At 39.4% G+C, this 22289-nt stretch overlaps 1 protein-coding gene across 1 annotated transcript in view; it reads right to left on the reverse strand.

Annotated features, from left to right (window-relative positions):
- The window catches only part of TRPM1 (transient receptor potential cation channel subfamily M member 1), a 78037-nt gene extending 65834 nt beyond the window's left edge, over positions 1 to 12203 (reverse strand). The window contains exon 1 of the mRNA XM_032194952.1: positions 12105 to 12203. Coding sequence (XP_032050843.1) covers positions 12105 to 12203 — 99 coding nt within the window. The remainder of the gene's footprint in view (positions 1 to 12104) is intronic.
- Positions 12204 to 22289: the final 10086 nt, after the last annotated feature.

A 22289-nucleotide genomic window follows, 5' to 3' on the forward strand; every position in this document is an offset into this window, starting at 1 on the left:
CTATGCTTGTTTGCTCAGACTCATTAACAAAACTTGGTGAAAGATGAAGTTCACTATTGAACAAGAACAAATTCCCAGAAAAAGGGGAGAAAAAGTAGGATTTATTTAGAGAAGGACATCAAAAATGGAAAAAAAATAAAAATTAAAAGTGCCAAAACCACTTGGCATGAAGAACATACCAGCTGTACCTCACTAATCCATGGCTGATCCTCGCAGAGAATCGCAAATCCACTCAACCGAGAGGCTGAGTGCCATTTTACTGGCAAGAAGCAAGAACAAAATGGAATCAAATACTCATAATACTGGCTATTTAAAAGTTTGCTTGCATCTGATAAAACAGAAGTCTTAATACATATTTCAACATTACAGAAAATGAAAAAGTGAAAACAGAAAAACTAAACGTAGGAATTTTCTAGAAAAATATTTCATTACTATGGCCTCATTTTTGTAAGACACACACCCGCTGTACTGGACTCGAGTACTGCACATTGGAACTGTTTCTGTGAGAGCTAAGAACTGAACATGTCGCTAAGAAATCTGCAGAAGTACTTGTTTCTGTTCATTGCCAGAATGGAATAATCCATACTGTCACTGTCTGTGCCATGCCTGTACCTGCTGAAAGCCACACGATATCACCGATATCACTGATAGCCACTTGGGGGAATTTTCTGGGGGGTGAGGTGGGGTGGGATAGGGTAGGGTGGTGGTGTTTTTGTCCTTTTCCTGCAGCAGGATTTACTGCCAGATCCACACATTTTGCACCCCCCTGTAACTTCTGCACATCTCTGTCTGAATCACACTGTATTCTGCAGCATCATGGATTTAGTGTAGCTTTTGTACCAGCTCAGTACAACTCTTGCGAACAAAATCCTAGACAGTCAAAAGATCCCATCATTAGCTGTTTTACTAGTGAGATTTTATAATAAACCTCTCCAGCTCTAAGTCAAAAGTAAATTTACCGCTATAAATGAGATGAGCTGTAAAAAAGAAAAAATCCAGAAATCATTAAATAGAACAATCTTGTGTTGGTACAGAGGTATGTTAGATACTAACATAGATACTACAGATACAATACGTAATTCCTTTTTCTTATGATTATGAACCTTTGATCAATATGTGAGCAATGTTCAGCACCAGAACGATGAAATAAAAGAGAACACAAGGTAATACGACTTTTGCTTTCAAGGTTCCCATCTACAGTGATGATAAAGTAGCTCTATGATGACTGCTTGATTAAAAATTAATTGGTGTGGTAATTTAAAAAATACAGCTTATTTAATAATTAATGTATAGGAATTATATTGGACTATTCACTGAAGACTTTCTTTAAGGTATACTCAGAAAAAGATCCATGATTTTTGCTGTATTATTAAAAGGGGGTGAGATTTTATAATATCTTGAAGAAAACTCTTCTTCATCATACCTGTCCTGTGCAATAACTAGTCCTTACTTTGGTTTAGGACTAGGGAAAACATCATCTTCAGCATAAAACTATATAGCAAGGTCCTTTCTGTTTAGCATAGCTCTATCTAGTGGTTGATTAATCCAAGTGCATCTGATGGTTTAGAGAAAACTAAATCATGAGTTTGATGAAAACCAACAAAGCCTCAGGAAGGTGACGCATTTTCTGATGTACATACTGTCATTCACCTTGTGTAAGTCTGGAAATACACCAGGAAAGGTTGTATTACCAATTAAATCCTACCTTTACACACATGGGTGAATGTGATTCCATAGACATGAGCACTTTTTTCCCCCAGTATAATTTGCAGGAACAAACCAGGGGTCCCAATCCTTACTCAAGGATACCTATATATCAGTGTGATGGCTAATCCCATCAAAGTAAGCTGGGCAGCTCCCATGTTTAATACATACATGCTTTTCCCCACCAATGGGTATCTAAAGTTGTTTTGGGTGCATTTGAGCTATGTGGAGTATGTGGCTGGGAAGCTTCTCCCTGACACTTCAACCACAGCAGGAGACAGAAAGACAGAAAGGCTTACAGCTAACCACACAGTGCTGAGGCTGGGGAACAGAAACACTGCCCCGAATGCTAAGAGTGAAACTACTGCCTTGATTATTTTGGAAGCAGGATGATCTCCATGCATCCCATGGGGCTAATTCAGTGTTTTGTCACAGTACTGAGCTGGGTACCGCCCCGTACACTCAGTGCTGTGCAGGAGATGTGCTATGGGAGAAATGCCTTGGTGCAGAAGACTTCACAGATCAAGCTGGCATGCTGAATCCCCAAACACCATGAACCTTCGAAACCTGATTCAAAAAAATACAAATGGCTGCTCCATTTTTTCCTAATCCCATCCTCCATCCAGGGGATATAGGAGATTCCGATCTCTGTCAGCTTCTTATGGAACATAGCAGGGGAGAGCTGGTAAATTCTGGCCCACATAACTGAGCAATGGATTTCATCAGTGCAGGGAAAGGTCACTAGTTTTTGCTGGTAATCCCAAAAGCTCCACAGAAGTTTAGTTTTTGTGCTTGCATTTCTCCCAAGCTTATTGCAGCCCTTTATTCAAGAGAGGCTTAATGAAACAAAGGGCATTCAGATAGAAGTTACTTGATTAATGCTCTAATAAATGAAAATTTTGGTAAATACTTGTATAAATATTACATTGTTAATTAAACTATAACAATCCTGCTACACATCTCAGGATAGTAAAATTAAAAGAATGATGTAGAAGCAACGCAACCGGTAAAAAAACCTGCCTGCTGCACATGGCCAACACCAAAACATAATGTGTAATTTTAAAGACAGCTTAAGGTTATGCCCACAGAATGCTTCTAGGAAATTAGCTTTGAATGTTATATAACTTCTTTCTCGAAAGCCTGGAAACCACCTCTCCTTTAGCACAATTAGGGCACATGAATAGGGGGCCTGTTAAGACTCCTGGCACTGACATCAGGTCACTGATCACTGAAAGCTTCCACCACAAACAGTCCCTCTCATTCAAGCTCCATCAGCACACATCGTTCCAGAACGCAACTTGAACTTCACTGTTTTGTGCAAAAGAACAAAACAGGTTCACAGCCCAATTTCCCCATCCTTTTCAACTCCTGTTTTCTCTTGCATTCCTGTAACAATTACACAGATGATACAGACAACTTTTACTACTTATGTTTTCATCATAAAATACTTAAAACTGCTCTAACGTATCTTGTATCCTAGCAAATCAGTAAAACACATTGATGTTTGTGTGTGCCTGCACACAGAAAACAAAAGCACCTACCTTTTTAACACTTTGAAGAGCAGTAATGAGTAGTTTCATACTGACACATTAACTAACAAAATATGTTAGTAGAATACTTTACCTTAGCATGACAATTATTTGAAATCCAAAGCAAAATGATTTAACCATGCAAACCAGCTCTGCCTCCCAATTCTCAAGCCATGAAAATTTCACGGCTTCTGTTCTGCTTTCAGAGAAGAAATTCATGCTGACAGCTACCTCCACTGACTTGCCCTTGTTCTTGATGCAAGCACAGTTTGTTAATGAACTAGGCCCATATGACTACCAGAGGCTACTATGGATCATTTCACATTGGTTTCTACTGAATAAGGGATGAAACCATTCAGTTTTCTAAATGCCCAATGATATTGAAAATGAAGTCAGGTGCCTGAACACAAGACTCTGGCTCCAATTCAAGTGCATGGTGTATCAAAGGCATCCTCCCAGGACAAGCAACCCTCAAGCCTAACATCCCCCAGGCTCTGCAGAAGACCTTCTCTGGAGCTAGAGACCAGATGGGCCTGCAAATGGCACCAACTGGTTAAGTTCAGGTACCTTATTTGTGTCCTTGTGCGTTCCCAATAATACTGCTTTTTTCTTAGAGGAAAAGGCTCAGTTACAGAAAACAGAGACAACATAGCTCTTCCTCAGTGCTAGGGAAAAGAAAAGGAAAAAAAAAACCTTCAGAACATAATAACTGAAAATGTAAAATATTTTAAAATGCTACTAAGTGACACAGGGAGGCAAATGTCAGAAAGGTCAGGGACTGCATTAGGGCTTTTGCTTTTTCCATCTACTGAAGTCTTACCACCAGCAAAGTGTCAATACCATAGGATTTATTTGGGGAAGGCAATCAATCATAATTAATCATAATTAATTAGGCCACAGACTGGAGTTGGGCACTAGTGACCACTGTAGTGAAGCAGCCACTTTTAACACAGTCCTTTATTTCCCTGCACCAGAAGATGCTTTGCAAATGCAACACTGATGCAGCGCACCTAAAGACAGCCGCTCCCCTGCTCTACTCCCTGTGCTGCCTCTTGCCATGGGTTCGTGTTCCCAAATGCCCACGTGCACCAGGTCCCGTGTACACTTAAGGCTCAATCTCCATTCAGAAAGTCCCTCGGCAATTCACAACCCGCAGTCATGCAGATAACAAGAGGAAAGACCAAGTGTCTGACCATACACAAGATAAGGCCTTCTGGGCCACCGGAACCATGGCTGCGTGCACGTGCAGGAAAAAAACAAGAAAACCACTTTCAGATAAGATTACAGAGCCTGGCCAGCCCTGGGTCATGCTACAGGGCTTTCCTCCTCCCACTCTTCTGATTTACTAGAAGATGATCTACAAGCAGAAACTAGTTAATTGCAACACCACATTTCAAACTGAATAAGAAGTACTGTTACTTGATGGCAAGATCCTGCTGAGATGGTGGAGGCACTTTTCAGGAAAATTACCTATTTTGAAGACAGAAAGCTGATAAAAGAGTTTGGGATTCTCTGTGATGAGAAATTCTCCTGAAGACACAGACTTGTTATTGTTTGGTGAAGTCATGCCATAATGACAGTGTTTTGACACCAGTACCAGGAAAACAAACTGACCTTCCACCATTTCATCCCTCTGTTCAGACCTGGGCCTGACAAATACGCAAATACGTCTCATGCAGTTCTGGGAACCAGGAGAAAAAGGATTTTTTTTTAAAGAAGGCTCAAAAATGTTTAAGTGAAATGAGAACCAAATACCAAAATGAGGACAAAATTCAATGGTAAAATTAAAAGATTCTCAGCCTTGGATGCTAGTTATCAGGTTGAAGAACACTTCTCCAAACATCAAAGACTGTTTTCCAGAACAAATGAGCTCAAGCTGGCTGCCATACAACTTGCAGATAAGCTGCAGAACCGCTGGTGTAAGGTGCTGTGGATACTGAAAGGCAGCAGCAACATTTCACAGCATCACCTCTGGTCTAGGCAATCCCTACCTTTCAGATCACTGGTGCAAGGAACACGCTGTTGGACAGTAACTGCTGCATGTCCTCTGCTTACAGCACTCCCCAGACTGCGCTCCTCCTGCCGTGAGCAACCCAGCTTTCTGCTCTGACCCAGCTGGTGCAGCTGCTCTTACAGCTTGTACTTTACCTCTGGATTTAACAGGGCATTAAACAGAAAAGGCTTACCAGCTTGCAAGCAGTATTCTTGATTCTCACCTGTATTGTTGATCAGTTTTAGGAGCAAGTTCATCTCCATAGTAGGAAAATATATGGGGGAAATTGAACTTTGATAGAACTGAAGTCAGATTTAAGTCAATGACTCAGATGTAATTTCCAAACAGCACACGCTGCACCATGAGCACTGATCCAGCTAATCGCATGCTGAGCCAATCTTTTAAAAAGCTTTGGAATTTAACTTCTGCTCTTCAGTTTCAAACTGATGAAGTTTTTGCTTTTGTACAACATAATATAAAACAAATATAAAAATCACTACCAAAAATGCAGCACTGGAAGAAGATATATACTATATTTAATGTGAACATCAAGACAGAAACCCAATGCATTCCTGTTCACCCATCAATCTCTGTATAAAGCCTCAATAAATGAACCAACATAGTTTTGGGTACTGTGAATCAGAAATGAGAGGACGAACCCTTGGACAAATAAACATTTGTAATACGTGACTTGTGACAGAAAAATTGGGAAGGGGGAAATAAAAAACACCTAGGAACTCTGGAAACAAAAAAGAAAACACGTAACTTTTAAATGTCTGTTCTGTTAAAAAAAAATTGCAACCAGTACATTTAGGAGAGCTTAGTAACCACTGTTTGCTTTCCGCTGGTAGAGGCTTAAGCCATACAGCTATTAATCACATCAAAGCAGATATTAAGGAATATTAATCCATACCAGCTGTTACATCTTTTACTGTGCTATTATTAGAGATTAATCTTTATACCACAAGGCTGCCTTTTCATGTCATTTCCAAGAGGACATCATACAAGCTGATACTGTTTCACAACACATCTGCATAAAGAGGTAGAAAAAAGCTGGATATAATGGTAAAATTACATTCATCTTCATCCTTCAAATCTGAGGCACTTACATTAAGAAATGACACTGTCTATTAAGGTACTCAGTTGATTAGTTCATTTTTATTATGACTGTAATAATGCTTTTATAGCTTGCTATTTACTTCAAAAGAAAAAGGACATTCTCTTAGTGGTACTGGGTGTAGGCCATGTCATTTCTTTCCTCTTGCAGCAGAGATTGAACCCAGTTAAAAACAGTAAATATGATCTAATTGATGGAATGCAAGTGAGGAATTTTTAGGATTGTAACAGCATTTTAACAAACCAGAATCAACACGGAACATAACATTTGCCAGTGCAGTATAAAAACGCCGTTAAGTGAGCCAGGAATTTAGAGAACACTTGTTTTCGCTGTTGCATATACTTCATAGCCAACTACAACTGCAGGCTCTAGAAAGTCCTGCTGGATCACATGTCAGAGGAATGCTATTAAAATCACAGAAAGTATCACCCTGTTCAGAAATAGTAAGATTACTGAAAAAAAAGCCACTGCTACCCATTAAAGATTATGAAATTACCATTAAAAATAAGCTTCTAATCAGTTTCTTGAGTTTTGGATGAGACTCTGGATGCACTAGGGAAATCAGTTGTCATAGTTACAAAAAAAAATCTACATTCTCTATACCTGCAGTCTCCTCATTTTGCTAAATGTGACGTTAATTCAGCTTCGTCTCTAATCACGTTGCAACTGTTCATCAGGGTTCCTTTGTTTTTTACTCATTTGGACACCAGTTAAACTTTAGAGATTATATATGCACTAGTTTTACAGCCTAAATGGTGGGGAAGAAGCTTTTTAGTCCAGGGTTGCACGACTCTCTGTTCTCCCACTCTTCCTTGCAATTCACGTATCTTTTCAGCAGCCCCTGCCTTTTTACTTTCCCCAAATTTGCAAGTTTTTCAGTGGCTTCCTTCTCCACAGTCTGCCTGCACTCCATCTGGGCAACCTGACCTGTTTCAGCTGGAGATGCTGCTAAGCTAGGACTGTCAAGTGTAGTGTGAACCAAACATCCATGGCAGGATTATTATTTTAAAACAGAGTAGGAGTGATTGCTGCTGGGAAACTCTCAGTGAAGCACATTTACGAGAGACAGATGCATGTGAATCCTACAGTTGCCAGGACTGTATATAAACAGCTGGTCAGAAGAGCATCAAATTGCTAAAAAGCAAACAACGTTACTCTGTAAGTGACGAGGAGATTCTGACATTCAGTACGCGACATGACTTCTGGGGAAGGATTTTGTTCTCTCCACTTCTGAAGTGCCACTCTTATTTTCATCATTGCCATAAGTTCAAGTCAAACATTAAGGAACATTTCAAACACGCCACCCCTTAAAAATGAAGACTTTGCTCATGTGCAATATGAAAAAGGGCAGTTCTCCCTCTGTTCCCTTGTCAGCTTCGTGTTTTTTTTTTTTTTCTAACACTACCGAATCTTGGTACTAAATCCATGATTTCATTAACATGGCTAGCAAAAGTGAGTCCAGAAATGTTTCCTCTACTTCTGCAATTAAAATCTGCCAACCTACACTGGCTCAGCAATTTTAACTTACCCCAAAAAACCCCTCTCTCTTTGGGCCCTAGCCTCCTGCAATAGGTTATTAAGATACTGTGTTTCAGAGTAGCTCCTCTGTACACGTAATTTGTACACTGTTTCAATGTAAAAGGAGGGTGAAAGGTGTTAGGTATGAACACAATTCTTAGGTGCTAGACACCAGGCCAAGCCTACCATGACACTTGCGATTCACAAGACATGTACATGTTCTGCTGGACAGTCTGTATTTGCCATACATTGTGGGGTTCACACAGTATTTGGCCAGACATACCGGTGTTGTGACACAGGAACATTTCTTAAGTAACAGCTAGCATCAGTTTTTAAAATGTGCCAAAGCTTTAGGCTCAAACACACTGAACACTGCCAAAAACCTCCAGCAAAGCCCATGGCGTTTCCAGTGCTGGATGTCGTAATGGCACGATGGTTGTACATGGGCATGGTTGTGGGCAGAGGCACACAGAGCTTTACCAGCTAATGCAGGGCAAGAAGTGCTGTCTCTGACTCCATGCTGGCACCCTATCCTGAACAGCAGAACAAACAGTAAGCTGCCATGCCTTTGTGGTAACCTTTCCTTCATGCTACGGATCACACATTACTCACCGTATGCACACACCATCTGCTCCTGCTGGATGTCTGCAGGGTACTGACTTGTAGAGAAGGGGCTTACTGCAATGCTGCACGCCCAGCCATGCCGTGACTCAGGCCTGCAGAGCACAGCCACCTCCTTACCAACAGTTCCTGACAACAAATAAGAGAGACTCCTAAAAGCTGTACCTTACAGTACTGGTCTGGAGAAGAAATGTACAGGACATCAGGAAACACGCCTAGAGGAACCCTTTTGTCCTGTATTTCAAACTGCATAAATCCTCTACTCTAGTGATATTCTTCCATTGGACTGCAGGTCATAGCGAAACAAAAGCCTTATAATTCCCTTGGCCAACTGTGCATCCTGCTTAGAGGGTTAAAAGATTTATTTCCAACTCTTGTTGAGATGAGCTGGTACTGATCTCACATCTCTAACACATACTCTATTACAGACTATGTTTTACAATGCTCTCATCCAATTTGGAGAAGAACATTAAGACAACAAATCAACTCTAAATTGATTCAGTGCTGGTTCAGCAAGGCAGTTCAGTAAAAGAGCCAGCAGACTCCCCTCTGTAAAACAGCATAAGAATGAATCAAAAATTTCACAGAATCAGACTCAAACATTGCATTTTTTTAGTTTCTTCTAAGAACACAGATACAGTATTGATACTGTGATAGCTGTAGATTATTCTAATTTTACATTTCCTTCTTTCGTGGGACTGAAGAGTACAGGCCGTGCTGCTGCCTCTGAGTTCACGAGTCTGTCCCAGCGATCACGTACGGCTAAGTACACATTTGGATACTTTGAGAAGGAGCAACTGATGGCCTGTTCTCCATACACAAGCCTGCCTATATTTTTCTCTAGGGCCATAAAAGTCTACCCGAAATAAATTATACCTAAACATTTTCTTACTTCCCTCACTCATCTGACTCCCCAGACTGAAAAAAAAAACAAAAAACCACAGCAGTTACTTCTTGAGTCATTGAGACATTGGCCAGAATGTTTGTGGAAAGAGCAGTTCTTATTCACAGCAGAATTTTTTTGGGGGAAAAAAAAAAGAAAAAAAAAGAAGAGGTTTGAAATACTCTAAAGGAGTGCAAATGAAACCAATTCCACTCTTACCAAGCGGTCTGTCTAATCAGAACTGTCAAGTTAAACAGTTGCACATCACTGTTCCAAATAAACCCATGATGCTTTATTTTTATTTTTAAAAAGAACTGTCAATAGGTATGGTAATTTGAAGGAAATAACAGTTTCTTGGTGAACAGTTTAGGAGCAGAAAATAAATTCATCCCACTAATCCTTTTTTTTTTTTCCTGTTGGAAGTTTACTATTACCGTAACAAGCACACAAAACATATACTTTAAGATTAACAAAGTACTACATTCCTGCAAAACACACACATTCAAGACTATTTTCAATTCCTCTTTTCAGCTGTACCATTAGCAAAAGTTTACATTCAATGCAAAACCTTCTCCCCAAAGCACAAAATCATTCAAATTTCCTTCAAGGTGTCAGCTCCTGAAGATGACGACTTTGACTTGCATTTATGCTGATATCATACCATTAATCTCAGAGACAACATCCATCATTTCTCAGAAGTACACTCCCAGCCTACTACATACACATAAAATATTCTTCTCACAAAAGTTATTTTTTATTCCTAAAATGAGCTCTAAAGCAACAGGCACCAAAAGATTTAGGAAGACTACAGCAAGTAAGACATGAAGATTTTGCACCTTTTTAAACATTCCTTTTTAAAAAAATCACAAATCAAACCTCATTATGAAAATGAAAATCTGCATTGTGTTCTTCCACCTTCCTTTTCTTGCCTTTCCTATGTGAATGATGGGAAAAGATTAAACAAGTTTAATCACGTATTTCACTCTGACTTACTCCATTCAGGAGGTAGAATTCTATCTTCTTGCAGTATCAAGATAGGATTGTGGACAGAAAAAAAGCTGCCTGCACCTGGGGCACTACACATGTGTTACAGACTTCCTGTTCTGCCCTGTCATATTCAAGTGATGCTGCATATAGAAAACAACATTTTGAAGGAGAAACCCTGACATTCCTTATCACTATTTCTTTGTATTCCTCAATAAAGTTAACATTGCCAGTCTAAGAAACTACTGCTGACATCTGAAGTCTTCTGGTTGGCAAAGCAAGCACTAAGCAGCTGTTTGTGAGAATGGGAGTGCCTTGGAGGACAGCCTGTTTGTCCACACTCTTTGCACACAGCCATGAGGTATTTTAAGAATTCACTGTGCAAGTAATGGGAAATGTAACACACAGTGACTCTGTTACTAGGTATTAGCTGACATTCTAATATGCCACTATGCTCTTATGCCTCTCAGCAGAGTAAAAAGCTGAGCCCATTAAAATGGTTAGAGCATTTTCTTGTTCTGATTGTTCCAGGGGCCTGGGAACATGGCCATTATAGCTGAAATACGCACATTTTTTTCTGCTAGCACTCAACTTTTGTAATATGGCTTATATTATGGCATCACATGCAACTTGGTGTCAATCTCTTTAGCAGACAAAGGAGCCAGGTTCCCTAGTTACTTTATATAAGACACTGCTGTAAATGACTTTATCCCTACACAGTGCCTACTATTCATGTGGTGATGCCCATGACCATCAATCTCTGTTGAAGTCCCCCAAAACTAGACACAGTCATTCTTGCTTTCACAGATGACCATGGCTAATATTTCATATAGTATAGAACAGATTATTTTTTAAGGAAACATTTTAATAGATTCTACTTGCCTCTGTATCAATAAACAATTTCCTCCATGATACTGCCAGATGTTTTTTTCTCTCAATTTTGTTCTTTTAGACTCACTTTTATTATAATCTGACACTTGAACGTTATGAATACCAGCAGAAGTTAGAGGCAAGAGGGCTGGAGGGTAAGAAGAGAAGAGAAATCTATTTCGCATTATTTGAATGGAGTCAGTTTGAGAACGGTCAGTCGAGATAAAATTTACATAATCCTGAGTTGAAGTCTGTATATTGTTACAAATGGACAATCCATAAAATATATTCAAAATCATTTCACGTTTAAAATCTAATAGTTCATTGGTTACTAAAAAGCCTTAACTTGCATCTACAACTTGCGAGCTTGTGACAACCGCGTGAGTTTACACGTTAGAAAGCAATCTCCTGTCTTCTTTCTCCCTCACTTACTTTTTCATTCGTATATTGCACAGCACACGAACTAACCACAAAGTGTACTTCTCATAAAATGTGCCTGCTGCAGACGTTCAGTGAATCACGTCAGAACCTGTTACAGATCCTATCAGTCTTCTCATTGATTGCATCTGAATTTCGCATGAACACTAAGTATCAACAGTCATCAAAATACGATTTTAACTACGTACAGGATTACAGTCTAGCCCTGTTTGGTGATATTTATCCGAAGACAGCGTGCGTGTGAAAGAACTCCCCAAACAGGGCTAAGATTCATTGTCAGAACCAGTGCAATGAACACAGCCAATACCCTCGGGATTTAACAGAGCACAAAAGGAAATAGAATCACTCTCATTTAAATTAGTACCAGCTATTAAAAATACAAAGGGCAAACAGAGAGCCTCCATCTGCTTCCTTCACGTCGTGTTATTTGGGTAACTGCAGACTTACCTTTTGTGATCCAGATGCAGAGCCCTTAAATGAAGTGCGTTTGAAGGAGCCGCTCATCCTCCGTAAGGAACCTGTGAACTTTCCTCCTCTTCCTTTCATAGTTCCCTGGCCCTTACCCTCCATAAGGAACCTAGTACCCCACCACCAAAGAAAACTCTGATTTTAGTCATACAGTCTGAGCCTGAAACCAACAATCATTGAAGTACAGCTTAAATAAAGTCTCACAGAAGCATAAAACAAATTCAGAGCCAAGTAATGAGACCCCTGTTCTGATATGCACCCTGTCACAAGTGTTACCAGCCAGCGAGGCAAGTAGAAAAACAAGGCAATGCACTGATACAAACTGCTGTCCCCCTCCCTCTCCTCTCTACCGACTCTATAATCAGGCTTAATGCACACAGCTTCTGCAAGCTATGGTTTTTAATGGACAGAGATTTAATAAATGGTGATTGAAGGTAAATCTACTTTAGAAGCGGCAGCCCGAAAGGTTTTTATTCGTGCAAAGCACAGGGCAGTCAGATGGAAATTATTTTGGTATCAGTAGAAAGGCACATGAGAAGAGCAGATGGTCCTCAGCAGACTATGGGTTAGAGGCTTGGTGGGACACTAAAAGGTAACTGCTGATGGAGAACGTGATGACAGTAGACCTAAGGATGAACGAGGCGAGGTTTTAAAAGCAAGCCACCCATAAGAACACAAGTTAGATTCTAATTAATTAGGGCATATGGGTTGTAACAAACAAGGTGTGGCATGTATTATTTTCATAAATGCCTATGGATATCCCAATTCACCTATCTTGTACTATTCAGCCTAAATATGCAGAGTGAAAGCAAAAGGAGGTAATTAGGAAATATTAAAGAAGGAACAAGGATGGGACAAGGTACTTTAAAAGGCCAGTGAAATTCTTATTGACTAGGAAATCCCTAGCCAGCTCCAGAAAGACTTGCCTTCTCAGACATGAGCGAGGGATCTGTCAGAGAGTATGGTTTGAGAAAGATGAGAGATGAGAGCACAGAGCAACAAGAGAGGCATTTCAGAAACACACAAGGACTGCTGATCTGGCGGTTGTGTCTGTGAACTAAGTAGGAAATATCCATAACCTACAGGAGTTAGTCACACAGTTACACTAGTGATTTATTCTGTTTTTCTAGGTTTAAGTCCTTTGTCTCTCTATAAAGATGAAATGGGTACCAGACAATGCCTCCAGCTGGTTAGAGGAGACAAAGAAAATTGTGTTGAAAACGTAAACCAAAACTAAGTAAAACTGGAAGAGGATGATGGACTGAGATGCATCAATTTTTCCTGTTCTTGTCAGTTCTGCCATAATCAGGAATCTGAAATGGGATGTCCCAGGCCAGGAAAAAAAAAGTAGCTGTGTTGGGAAATGGGAGAGTGCAAGTTCCATTCTTTGCACGTAGATTACATTAGTGCAAATAGTTTGGGGGATCTGATTGGTGGAATGTTGAGTTGAAGGCATGGATGCTAAAAAGGAAGACCTCTTTTGTTATCCTTTAACAATTCTTTAAACTATGCAAAAACAAGGAAGGTAAAATGAGCATTTTCAATAAGACTTTTGTCAGCAGCTTGTACATGTCATTGTTTTAAGACACAGCTTGGCTTAAGCAAACAAGACAGGCGTAGAAGCTGACACATGGAATATAAAAACCTGGTAAGGACAGTAAACTGACAGAGCATAGACCAAAGAACCTTACAGGAAGTAGTGATCAGAGAAGCTACTTTACAAAATAATGCCTTGTAAGTTCCATGTACACCTGCTCTCCAAAATGGCCTCTCCATTATATCTGGTCACTTAGCAGCAAAGCATTGAAATCACCTTAAGTTCTATCAAATCTGACAGGTTTCATGAGCTGACAATATGCCCCTCTTGGATCTAGCATCTTACTCGATAATTATAAACAAAACTGAAAGACATTCAGGTAATAGCTCATGCTTGAAGTCATGGTAGAGAGCACATTTTTATTTTGCATTGTAGTTTCAACAACTCCATCATGAATGGTGTCATGGAACACACACACAAAAAATAAAATAGTATTTCCTTACAAGTAGCAAAAAGATCTGTCCTGGGATAGGCAACATCTTGTCACACACAGGAACGCGACCCCACTGCTGTTTGGAGCACAAGGACAGTGCTCCGTTTTGTCTTCCTCACTTGGTAAAGCAGGATTTGAAGTTGTTGAAGCAATTCATTTCAGACTGAGTTCTACAAGTTCCTGGGTATACCAGCTTGATTGTGTACAAACATTACCTTCAAATCCTACTGAAAATGTATTTCAGGGAGCTACCAGTTCTCAAACAATCCTTTTATACTCAGAAATCTCAGAAGTGTAGATCTCTCAGCCTCTCCTCATTCTGTCTTATTTTCATGAGCTTAGCATAATTGCATTCCATTTTAAGAAGTCCCTAAGTGCTGGAAGTTAAAATTCACTGGACATTTTTTGCTATAAGTAGACATCATCAGTGTCAAAATAATTTGTAACCCTTCTACTTAGTTTCTTAATGTTCTTCCATTTTCTCACACACTTTTCAGGAAGCAGAAAATCAGAATACGATCCTGTTCTCCCAGATACAATATAGAATGAAAATAGAGAATTCATTCATTCATTTGGCTGTATTGGATCTGTGATTCTAAGACTTATCTGAGCTCCCTGTATACTGTTTGTGGTTTATTTTAAGGATCACACTGGATTTTCACATTATCAGTACCCAGGAGACCTCCCAAGAGCCTGGTGAAAGCCTACCAACAATCAGTGCAATGCAAGCGGCTGAATACTAACCCCAGCAGAAAAATCAGGCAACTAAGTTCTGCTGATGTTCTTGTCCCTGCTGTGCTTATGTAACTCTTTGGGGGCTGATCCCACTATACTAAGGGAACAGAAACACGCACCATGCTGGCATTTTCATCAACTCCCGTATTTTAGAAGCACAAGTTTAATTGATTTTCCAAAACAGCTAATGAAGGCAGTCACACATCAGGGATCCTGCTAAACACTGTTACCAAAGGTTCCCGTTTCTCCTTGGAGTTTTCCACTTCATCAGTTGAGCTGATTTAATGGTTTGCGTAGTCTAAATCAGATCTGTGTAATGATCTGGTTTAAATTAGCACTGAGGGAGGAAAGAGTGTTAATCTCTTGCAACAGGATGTGGCTGGCAACAAATGAGAATCTGGCACAGTGGGGAAGTGAAAGACCCTTAAACTGGCTCTGTATCTGAACAATCCATGACAGGAAAGCACGCATTTGTCTGTCACCATCAATCTGTCTTTTGAAAAAAAATGGCAAAAAGATTATGAAAAATCCTAAATCGTATGTTCTCACAAGAGAAAAAATTGAGTGCAGGCACTCACAATTTGCAAGACCCTTCACCTTCAAGGTCCTTGGCAGCCTGCTCCCTGGCAAGAGCAGTATGCATCCACTCTAAGTACACAAAAGTAACACTCTGTTAAGACATGTACCTACATATCCTACAGATACTGCACCATGGAAATTTAACCTGTGTACTCATGGATCAAGATCCATCCTTCAAATTCCCTATCACCATGTGTTTTTAAAAACGTGAATGGTTTGGTTAAAGAGACCTGCGATTGTCTCAGCCTACAGAAAATCTGTAAGGGACTAAAACGTTCCCAGTCAGAGTTCATCTATGACATCACATCTGAGAGACGGTTTAAAGAAATGTGATAGACGTAAGGCTTTGACCCACAGTCTACCATAGCAGCTGAAATGTTTCCACTGACTTTGGTAGTCCAACTCTTAATACGGAAAGCAGTAGTGCATAATCCGATGAATGTTATTTACATAAACAGACTGGGGTAAGATAGATTGATACAGATTATATCTGTATCAAGACTTAAATGTAAAAGGACTAATAGAATTAGGCCTTGATTTTGTATTTAATACGAGTATTAAAGTAAACGTAAGCTTCTTCCACAGACAATGGGTTCTAAAACAAAACCTAAAAGGACGCCTACTTTTTTTTTTTGGCATGTGAAATCTTAGGAGTATTCTCTGAAAATAAAAAAGAAAAGGTACTGGTATCCTTTGACATGACTGATACAATGAGAAAATTCAAACAGTCATCTTGAACTAAAAACCAAAACCAAAACCTACATTCCATTAAGGATGTTCAGTAATTAGGCTAAGAACAAGAGCTGCCGGTATTATGCTCATTGCTGCATAAATGCTGTTCCAAAAGTGTTTACTCCAGGATAGTCATAATTAGTTGCGTCTTTCTACCAAAACCTCCAGACATGGGTCCCTACAAGCAAATCCATTTTCTACTTCAACAGGAGTTTTCCTGCATAAGGACATGAGCACATGCCAGGATTGTCTGAAATCACACTGTGGTGCTGCAAGCTACCTATTATTATTTTGAAGCCTTTCAGGGTCTCAGAAGCCCACCTGTTATTCTGTTACAAGGAAGATAAACCTGCTACTCTCCCAATCTGAAAACAAATGGAAACATCAAAATTACTCTTCAAGATGATTTAATTCTGTTAATCCATTTATATATTCCCTGAAAGTTGTCTGGCTTCAGAGAGACAATTCAGTCATTTAAAGTATTTTTGACTTTAAAATTCAGCCTCTTCCAATCTGTTGTTGTTTGTGTGTTCCCCTCCATCACCTCCCTCATCGTAGTACATAAAAAAGCTGCCCAGAAATCAGACTAGCTTCTCAGAGTTTTGCACAATGAACTCCAAAGCAGATGATGGAGAGCCCATTTGGGAAGAGCTGAGCAGAATGAAAGTGGAAAATACTTTATAGCCAAGCTAAAGGAAAGAACCAAGAAGTTTCTTGGCTACTAATGAAGCGCTTTGCTTTCCAAATCAGACATCTTTGCCCCTGCAGATTCACTTTTGAAGGACAAACATGAAAACAAAACTGTAAGTAATAAACACACCTTGTTCTGGAGCCTTGCATACTTCAAACAGTAACAAAATGTTTAAAATTTGAAAAACCATTATTGCTTAGTTACTCAGGTTTCTCAGTGGACTACTACTGAGACCACATCGCACTACTTTCCCCCACCCCCCCTACACATTCAGATGCACTGGCTGGGTGGAAACCACACAGACCAAAGAAGTAGTACATTACTTTCATGTCATGAAGGGAAAGCTGTGGAACAACTTCTAGGTCTCATTATCAGCCAAAAGAAAAAACATATCCCACTACAACATCATGGTCCATTATAAAATCCACTGGTTTTAGAAAAAACACATTTTCTTCTCCTACGATTTTTTTTTACCTTTCCTCTCTCTCTTCATTAAAAACTAAAGAATTTGCTTAAAAATATTACTTCTTCTTTTGAGAAATGCAGAATCTAATGATCGTAAATGCAGCATTGTCCAACATAAATGCAGAACAGGCAGCAGTAACACTCCATAGTAGGGTACAACAAATTAATACCAAACTAAATAGAAATATTTTGAAGTCCAAATGTGAGAGAGATGCTAGGAGATCCAAAATAAATAAATAAATCTTGAACAACTGCTTTTATCATAGAGCAACTGGTGTCATTCAGTTTCAAAATCTTTTTCTTTTTTCTTTTTAAACAAAAATCGTCTTTGGACAGTCGATAACATCAGGTGCAGAATATAAAGGTGTTTTTCCCCACTATATTCAGGGATATAATCTCTTGTCTTACTATTAAACTGAGCAAGACCTAAATGAGGGGTGAGTTTGCAGAGTTCAGGGGCAGGTGGAAACTAAAAATCAAAGAAGCCAAACAAAAAGTTCCACAGATGTACATTTCTATAGATAAGGGACAAAATACAAAGGTTCTACATTTTCAAGTTCTGAAGAAATTTCAACAATTCATGAAATTATGATGTTTTTGCTTGGAAGTATGGTATTTTTTCTAGGCAAAGTGCATTTCTTATTTACAACAAAAACAATCATTATTTCGCAAAACAGAGCTTGACATCTTTCTTAGATCAGGGTAACTCCAGCTCAAATAATGAGGAGCATATAGAGAACTATACATGGTTTTTAATTTGTTTTTATAATTTTTTTTACAGAACTCTAAAACTTTCTGTGCACAACATAAGCCATAGTGGGAGCACATTGTCTTTGATTCCTTTTGACAGTTCCCACTCTAGTTATATACTGAGATACCTAATTATTTTATCTCATTTATAGTTCTTATCTGTTACGCACTTGATTACTACTCTTGATGCTTTTGTTTCTATCCCTGAAATGAAGCACAGACAGAGCATTACTGTTCAGTACTGGTTACCTACCATGAGAATGAGCACACTGTAGGTTCCTGGGGGCTGTTATCTGCTGGGTGAAGAAAATTCAACGTCTTTTTCTGTGAACTACATCTCCTCATAGCAATGCTGTAGTAACCTAGGCAAAAACATATTTGGTTTTAAAATGTCACAATTTACACAATAAAATTCAGACAGCATGTAACTGACACGTGACATACATAGCACAGAAGTTCCATTCAGTCATTTCCATACTTCAAAAGCTCAGAGGAAGACTGTGAGCTACTTTGTAGCATTCTTCCTTCAGCACTGTCTTATTACCCATTCCAAGAGTCCTTGTTATTTATCAACTCCATCCTCCTCCTCTTGCAAGAAGAAACCATGTTTAAGGTGAAATGAAGGAGATCATGGGACATGTGGAGGAAAGGGAAAGAGACAACCTCTTCCTGTGCCTGCAACATGGTACCTGCATTACCACCCTATTGCTCACAAATTAGAAATAGCCTAAGAACAGACCATCTAAACAACCAAATATATTTCAGTAACCTCACTTCCATAATCTGCCTAGGGAGTAAAACCCACAGAAACCTACCAGTTCTCTTTGTCATGCCGCCCTTGGGCACTGACTCATAGAATCACAGAATGGGTTGGGTTGGAAGGAACCTTAAAGAACATGAAGTTCCAACTTACCTACCCGCCAAAAAAAAAAGATTTATGATGCAACAGGTGAATATTCTGATAAGGAAAAAATATGAACACAAAATAAATTCCATAAAAGTTTCTGTAACAGCAACATTTCTGGTAAAACTACAGGGTTTAACTTTTGTGAGGAAAATAGGAATGTTTTCAAAAAGAGGTTTCAACAGATATGGAAGCTCTTTCTGTGGAAAAAAAATTAAAAGTGCACTTACATACAATACTTCTCTATCTAGTACACCACCTTCTTCAATGCTATACTGTGGTCTCAAAGAAAGCTAGCGATGTAAATCTGCAACGTTTCATTGCCCACCAGCACCTAAAGTAAAGGCTGAAAAAGAGATTTTTTCTCACCTAATAACGGAGCACTCAAAAAGATAGATGAAGAAAATAAACCATAAAACTAAGGAAATTAAATACAAGTAAGCTTTGAAGCCTTGAACCTGCATCACTAGGTAGTAGCCCACAAAACTCCACTGATCTGAGGACTGAACAAATAAGCCCGTAACCCAGGCAGGAAGAAGCGTGCTGCTTCCCACCTCAAGACGGTACCTATAGCTGGTGACAAAAGCCCACTCCTTGCCCAGGTAAGCAAGGAGGGTCTGCACAGCAGGCAAGCTGGAAATCTGCTCATCTGCAACATACTACCTGATGAAACAAGGCTTTCTAACGTGCTCCATCACTCCTGCGATGAAGGAAGCAATGCCATCAGTTCTACAAAGAGGAAAGGACAGACTGTCATTAGATGCTAATGTTCTCTCATTTGCACTTGGCATTCACTGTGGAATGCCAAAGAACTATTTAAAAGTGCCACATCCATTTGGTACCTTTAATGGTAAATATTTCTCAGAGCTCCATCACTGGCAAGCAACACTTTTTTTTTTTTTTTTTTTTTTTTTTTAAAGTTACCATCAGCTCCATCTGGTGGGTATTCTGCAGAGTATGTTTTCCTGAACAGAAAGCATAGCATTTTCTGGTATTTTGTGTGTCCTCCCTTTGGAAAGCATTAAAATGTCTAATATTTAATGAATTATATGTTACATTAGCATGGGAAAAAAGTCACAGATCTTCTGAAACTTCCATCTTTATTTGATGTAACACCATAAGAAAAGGAATTTAATTGGAAACCATAATACACTGGTATACATAATGAGGTTGGCTGTGATTGTGAAAATTGCTTTTCAAATGAGAAAAATAAACGGAATACATAAAATATATTTGGACTAAATACCAATGGAAACTAATCTAGAGAAGACCTGAAATCTGGATATGCAAAACAGTTTGATATAAAAATAATAAGAATATGAAATAGAGCTTAGCTGCGCAATAGAAGCAAATATAAAATACAGAATAGCTTTAGAAGTTATCTGATTCTCAGTTCCTCTCTTCCTGGCCCTGGCCCCAATCTTCTACGGGACTGACGCCCCAGTTTCTCCATCTGAATAAAAGAAGCAATCATATAAATCTATGCAAAACCTCTTAACTCTGTGATATCTGTAAAATTATTTGGAGTTCTTGGATAACGTATGATTCGTGTATGCAAAATGCTTGAGCAAACAGTCCCTACACTTTCACAAGAACATTCTCAACTATATCGACAAGTCCACAGTTCTTCACAGTAATGAGTTTTAAAATGGTGATAAATTTGATCAGAAGTACCTAGCCAACATTAATGAGACTTACTGAAGGGGAAAAAAAAGTGGTGGTGGGGAACCTCAGTTGAATTGTCAAGGGTGCTTACTTAAGAGAGTCAGCAGTAGTCTATACAAACCAAATGTTTCATTTCAGAATTCATCTAGCACCAGAGGTAAGAACAACAACAGAAGATGAATACAAATACAACAGAATCTATCCTACCTCTGCGTTCTAACTCTAGCACTTAAAGGTCTCTACTGCTGCTAAATTTACAGCTGATACAGTTAGGCAGCACAGCTCTGTAATCTCTCACACATCAGTGAGCAGTGAATCAGCATCTCCTAGACAGTCTTGTCTGGCAGAGCTTAGCACCTCTCATTTATTGCTGATCCTCATTTATTCTCATTGCTTAACCCACTGAAGCCTGTGACATTGGCCTCAAAGCTCCCAAGTTGCAGTTTTACCCTGGGCATTTTCTGACTGTGGTGTTTTACCTTCTGCTGACAGAAATTTGTTAGGAAAAGAAACGTGCTTCAAAGTAGTGGAATCTAATAGAGATTGCACAAAGCTATGCAGGAAAAAATCCATTGCTCTTATCTGTCTGCCAAGTGCGAGATAATAAATGTGGCCATGCTCTTTGCTGCCAATCTGTGGAGAATAATGGGGCAAAATCCGTAAGGTTTTTCCCGATTTCCTGGGATAGACAACAGGAGTCAGTGTAATGCAAACGCTGGAGGAAGACAGGATCAGGCATTCTCACAGGCACCTCATCCCTTTTATCTGCTGCTTAGGACATTAGATCCCGTTCCTTCTCCACAGCGAGTGGTGCCAGGCTAATCACTGGAAACAAAAAACTTCTGGACAGCAACCAACCACTACCAGTAGCATCTGGACCTAACAGCCACCAGCCTGCTATGCCCTCTTACGGTGAGAGACAAATGCAAGTTAGGTGTGACAAATCCACGTCCTGTCTAGAGAGGCCAGCAGCAATTACAGAGTTCCCACCTTTACCAGCTCCTTCAGGTTCATGTTCTCTGTCTCTACTAGGAACACTTCTCACAGTCATATATTCCATCTGAACAACTCACGTCACAGGTATCTCCAGAAATCTGACAGAAGATGGTGGATTTTCATTGCTACTTCCTGAATTTCAATGTTACATTTGTAAGGGGATACATAATGGAGAGGGAACTTCTCTTTTTTTATCTTCCCCTTTCATTGTCAATCTCCTAACATTTTTGTGGTTGGGATCACGAGTTAGTCATCTCTTTTTCTCCTGACTACAAAGCCTCAGAGACAGACAAAGACAAAAACTGCTCCAAAAGACATGTGCTAGAGTCAAATGAGCAAACCTAGAAAATCAAAAACTAACAAAATCCAACCTGACCTTGCAGTAATAGGATCACATCAGGATTAGTCTATGTCATAGATTAAGCCCACTGAAGTAAACTAATCTTTCTCCAGTCAGCTAAGACTGTATGTTTACTCGCTAAGCTGGGAAAAACTCATGAGTGCAAAAAGCATATCTGTTGGGATAGACCATCGAGACTGTGCCTATATCAACAATTAGTGCACTTACTGCTGCACCACTGAACTGACCTTAAAGTGGCTTCAGAGAGCAAGATCTC

Source organism: Aythya fuligula, chromosome 11 (genome assembly GCF_009819795.1).
Source record: "Aythya fuligula isolate bAytFul2 chromosome 11, bAytFul2.pri, whole genome shotgun sequence".
In the NCBI taxonomy this organism is placed as follows: domain Eukaryota; kingdom Metazoa; phylum Chordata; class Aves; order Anseriformes; family Anatidae; genus Aythya; species Aythya fuligula.